General features: G+C 39.9%; 1 protein-coding gene across 1 annotated transcript in view; it reads left to right on the top strand.

Annotated features, from left to right (window-relative positions):
- Gfral (GDNF family receptor alpha like) overlaps window positions 1–4,719 on the top strand; it is a 47,012-nt gene that overhangs the window by 19,571 nt on the left and 22,722 nt on the right. Inside the window, exon 6 of the mRNA XM_050127594.1 lies at window positions 2,156–2,406. Coding sequence (XP_049983551.1) covers window positions 2,156–2,406 — 251 coding nt within the window. The remainder of the gene's footprint in view (window positions 1–2,155; window positions 2,407–4,719) is intronic.

The following is a 4,719-nucleotide window of genomic DNA, read 5'->3' as shown; positions in this document are numbered from 1 at the left end:
CCAACCAAGTCCCCCTCCCTCGTCAGCCCAAAGAGCAATCAGGGTTCCCCTGCCCTGTGGGAAGTCCAAGGACCACCCACCTCCAACTATCCTGAGTGAAGTAAGCCAGACCCAAAAAGAGGAACATGGGATGTACTCACTCATATTTGGTTTCTAGCCATAAATAAAGGACATTGAGCCTATAATTAGTGATCCTAGAGAAGCTAAATAAGAAGGAGAACCCAAAGAAAAACATATAGGCATCCTCCTGAATATAAACCTTCATCAGGCAGAAGACCCACATTGAAGCACCGGACAGAAATCTCAAGGTCCAAATCAGGAGTTTTCCTTTCTTTACTTAGGGGCTGGTCAGTTTGAAGAAGCCAGTCATCTTGGAAATTTACTATGGCACCCTCTGCCTATCTTGCCTGCCTACCAAGGAGTCTAACTCCTTGTCTCTCAAAATGAAAGGAGGAAACTGTTGTAAAAATAGGGTCATCTGCATCAGGAATGATAACAGAAATGTCATAATTAAGTTGTAACCTCATAAAGAAACGAAAGAGTCCAAGAAAGAGAGTCAAAAAGTTGCAACTTAAAGAATGCTCCCAAAAGGAGCATTGGACCTAAATGAAAGAAACGACTGAGAAGCACTCTTAAATTACTGAGAAGGCACAAAGCAATCCAACAGGCAAGACATTGCAATGGCATTGAAAGTGCATGCCACCCTCTGATGGAGTATTGGAAGCAGAAAGCAACAAAAAAGGAAGCCAGAAACTAAACAGGGTGAGGCACCAGGGCTTGGGGGCTACTTCCCTGGAGAGGCTTTTGAAGATTTGGAGTGACAATATGAGTAATCTGTACCCTCTGCTGAAACTTCCCTTCTAGCTGCAAGCTGAGGTCCAACTGGCCTGTGCAGGTACTCATGCGTAGGAACCATGAATGAATTCAATATGTCTGACTCTTGTCTTCTCATTGAGGTTCTCATTAGCACATGTGATTTTATGTCCAAGGTGAATTTATCTTTCCAATGATTAGAAACACATGGTTATGTAGACAGTTTGGAATATGAGTAAGAAATGCAGGAAAAAAAATGAGAATCAGAAATAAACGGAGAGGGTGTTTTAACAGGTAGTCCCCAGTGGTCTCATACTAGCCTAGGTCTTTCTGCTCTAGCTTCCTAAATCATGGGATTACAAGTTTGTCATGTGTACGCTATGTCTAATTTTTTGTAATCAAACTTGTTGGTGGTGGGGGATGGGGGGTTGGGGTTGGTCACGGTCTATGGCCAAGCCAGGTTCAACCACTTGACCATAATAAGTCAATTAAAGGAGTCAAATTATTACTGGAAAATAAACAAAAAGAACACTTAGTCAATGTTTCTTCACTGTGAAAAGGAAAGAATAGATTCAGTGAAACTCCCCACTTTCAAGTCCACCTTGAGGGAGGCTGAAGCGGTATTAACATTTAAATTGAAAACCAAGGTTTTTCATTTATAAGCATCTCTAAGCAAGCTGTTGTCCTGCCCATCATTGTCTGGGCTTCATTCTCATCTGGTAGGGTGACTGGACAGGTCATTAGAATTTGTGAAATCTCTTTTGGGGAGACATGTTTCCCAGCCTTAGTTAAACATCTCAAAATAATTTTGTAAATTCTATTTGGTATAATTAGGACATGGAAAAAGAATAAAGTACAGTTGAAGGGGAGGAAAGAGGAAGGGAGGGGAGCAGAGAAAAATGTACAGCTCAATAAAAATTAATAAAATAAAGAAAAATGAATAATGTCTATCTCATTGTGTAGGGAAACTGGAGTGGAAGTGCCTTCTCTGAATTTTCCTGGTGGGGGACAGTGTCTAAATGTTAGCTCCAATATCACACAATGTTTAAAGCTTTTTAATAAGTCTCTCAGGTAGTTGATACTACAAATCATCATCCATTGTGATAAATATATAGTGGTAAAGGACATCTGCATGAAAGGACAGTAATTTGCAGAGTTTTGCTGCTTTTTTTTTTCCTCCACATTCTGTATAGTGACATTTGAAAGCACAAAGTTAGCTTTGGACCGAAACCTAGACCTCATTTTGCCCCATGCAAGTGTTTCATTAGGTGAGAGAGCATCACATACTAAGGGGAAATCTCTCTATTCATAGGCTAATTCCAGTTCTTCACTCTTTCCCTAGGACACACTATCGAACATTCCAATCAGAATGCTGGCCCCGTGTGACAGGGAAGTGTCATGAAGATGAGACCTGCATGAGCACATTAGGCAAGCAAGATCTTACTTGTTCTGGGAGTGACAGCTGCAAGGCCGCCTACCTGGGAACCTTTGGGACAATCCTTCAAGTGCCCTGTGCTTGCAGAAGTATTACCCAGAGTGAAGAACCTTTATGCATGACTTTCCAGCACATGCTTCATAGCAGATCATGCTTCAGTAAGTTATCCAGTTGAAAGATTGTTGGGGGAGGCTGCTCGTTTGTTCCCGGCTGCTTGGTCCTGAAATAATCATACACAAACCATATTATTTGCAATACTGTTCGGCCAATAGCATAAGCACATGTCTAGCTAGCTCTTATACCCTAAACTAACCCATCTCCATTAATCTGTGCATTACCATGAGATCGTGGCCTACTGTCAAAGTTTCGGACCCACAGAAACATCTGTCTCTGACAGTGGCTACATGGCTTCTCCCTGACTCCTCCTACTCTCCCTATAAATCTCTTTCATCCTGGCTTTGCTCTGGTAATCAGTCAACCCCCACCAAAAAATGTTCATGAAGACAATTGCATTTACTATTTTGGTTATGTGCTGGTTTTGCTTTCTTTCTCATTTATCAGAAAGTGATACACCTTTTAAGTTGATAAGCTACTACTGATTATCATTTATTGATTATTAATATGAAAAACACATAGGCTTCATTGACATGCTAAAAATATTCATTATTCATAGTTATCTAACCACAAGTCAGCTCCAAACATGGACCTAAAATCATTTACTATTTAGCTACTTAGCGGAACAGTTTTAATCACTGATTTGATCCTGTACTGACACTCATACTGAGGCTGGATTGACCAAGATGGTATTTAGCAAGCACAGCTCTCCTCTGGTGTTTCCTTCAGCAGTATAATCGGTGACTGTTGGATGGTGCAGCAGGATTCCTGGTGACTAAGACCAAATATACAGGCATTTATCAAGAATCTCTTCCTTTCATACTGTAAATATGCCAGTGGACAAAGCAAGATACATGCCAACCTCAGAATGACTGTGGGAACAGACTACAAAATGATGTGGGTTGTCAAGATGGGCTCAACAGGGTTTATTGATTTTAGATAGGATTTAAGTTGTTCTGTTCCTGAAGTATATCTTTCCTTTGATTTATTTTTCTCTCCCCTTGGACTTAACAAATCTGCTGATTAACTTCAAATGATAAGATGAAAATTAAATTTCTTTTAAAGTTAATCTTTAAAGTAAGGAAAAGAAAACTGAAATTTAAGGCTTGGGCTTAGTTAGGGTTGGGTACTCTGACAACATTCTCTTAAGATGCTCGAACTGTTTTGTGAAAACAGCTCATAGGACATCCCAGAGGCACTTGAACTTCAGCTCATGTGTATTCTGTCTGCTGTCATTCCCATCTCACCATTGACAGTCAGTTTCCAGAGAGTGAAACGTCTCTGCCTGGTGACCCAGCCTTGCACCAGTCTAGTGCAAAGAGGATGCCTGTGCTCATTGTTTTCCTTTCCCTCTTGCACACTGATCTGTGCCCTAGATCTGATGAGGCTTTTCTAACTGGAAGGACTGTGGCACTGCTCAGTCTTATCTCTTACTCATGGTCTACAGCCAACTCTATTCAGTATTAGAGCTCACATTTAAATGCTCTCATCTCTTTTTGAAAAACTATTGGGTTTCTATCTCAAGTAACCATTCTTATTGGGAAACTTTACGTAAAGCCAATGTGGGATAGTTGATTTATAATGTCATTCGTGCTGTTTAGTAAGATGTCCCATCTGTACTAGAGTAGTTTGGATGTTGAATCTCCCTTTCTTGTTGTACAGAATTATTGGTCTCTCTAGAAAATGAAGGCTTTGCGTCTTCCCAGACTCCAGTAGGAATTTCCCACTTACCTGACTGCTACATATTCCTGCATAGTTGAAGCTTATACTGTGGCACTATCCCACTTCAATCTGCACATTTTTATACAGATATCTATATGACTAGTTTTTTGACTCATAACACCAAATATCAGTAGATTAACACTGACTTAATTACTCACCAACATAAAATAATTATGAAGAGAACAGTTGGAATGAGAATGGAAGATTATCGAAATTCATATGTTACCAAGCTATTTAGTGTTCTCCTACTAGGTGACTGAATTCTCCTCTGAGTTCATAGAATCCATCCAACACATCCATCCTACTAATGAAGAAGAATACAAAAACTGCTCTGAATACTTTGGTGGGTCAATCCTAAGTACCTCATTCATCACTTTCATTTTGACTAATCTGCAATGGAAGCTGGGTAACACAGTTCACTTCTGTGCCTGGTAGGAAGGAAAATGAATTTGGTATATATTTAACCTATCTCTGCCACTGTAGCTCCAACAAAATATATAAAACTATAACTCCCTAATACTGATCCAATTCATTTATCATTATACTGGGAAGCACAAATTCATGTTTGACCGTGTCTGTCACATATGCCAGAATACAAAGCATAGAGCAAAGGAGTCAATATTTTGCACAGATAT

The sequence above is a fragment of the Alexandromys fortis genome, unplaced genomic scaffold (genome assembly GCF_014885135.2).
Source record: "Alexandromys fortis isolate MF-2015 unplaced genomic scaffold, M_Fortis_MF-2015_v1.1 scaffold_22, whole genome shotgun sequence".
In the NCBI taxonomy this organism is placed as follows: Eukaryota; Metazoa; Chordata; class Mammalia; order Rodentia; family Cricetidae; genus Alexandromys; species Alexandromys fortis.
Note: the sequence above shows the minus strand (reverse complement) of the source record. Positions and strands in the feature narration are given on the sequence as shown.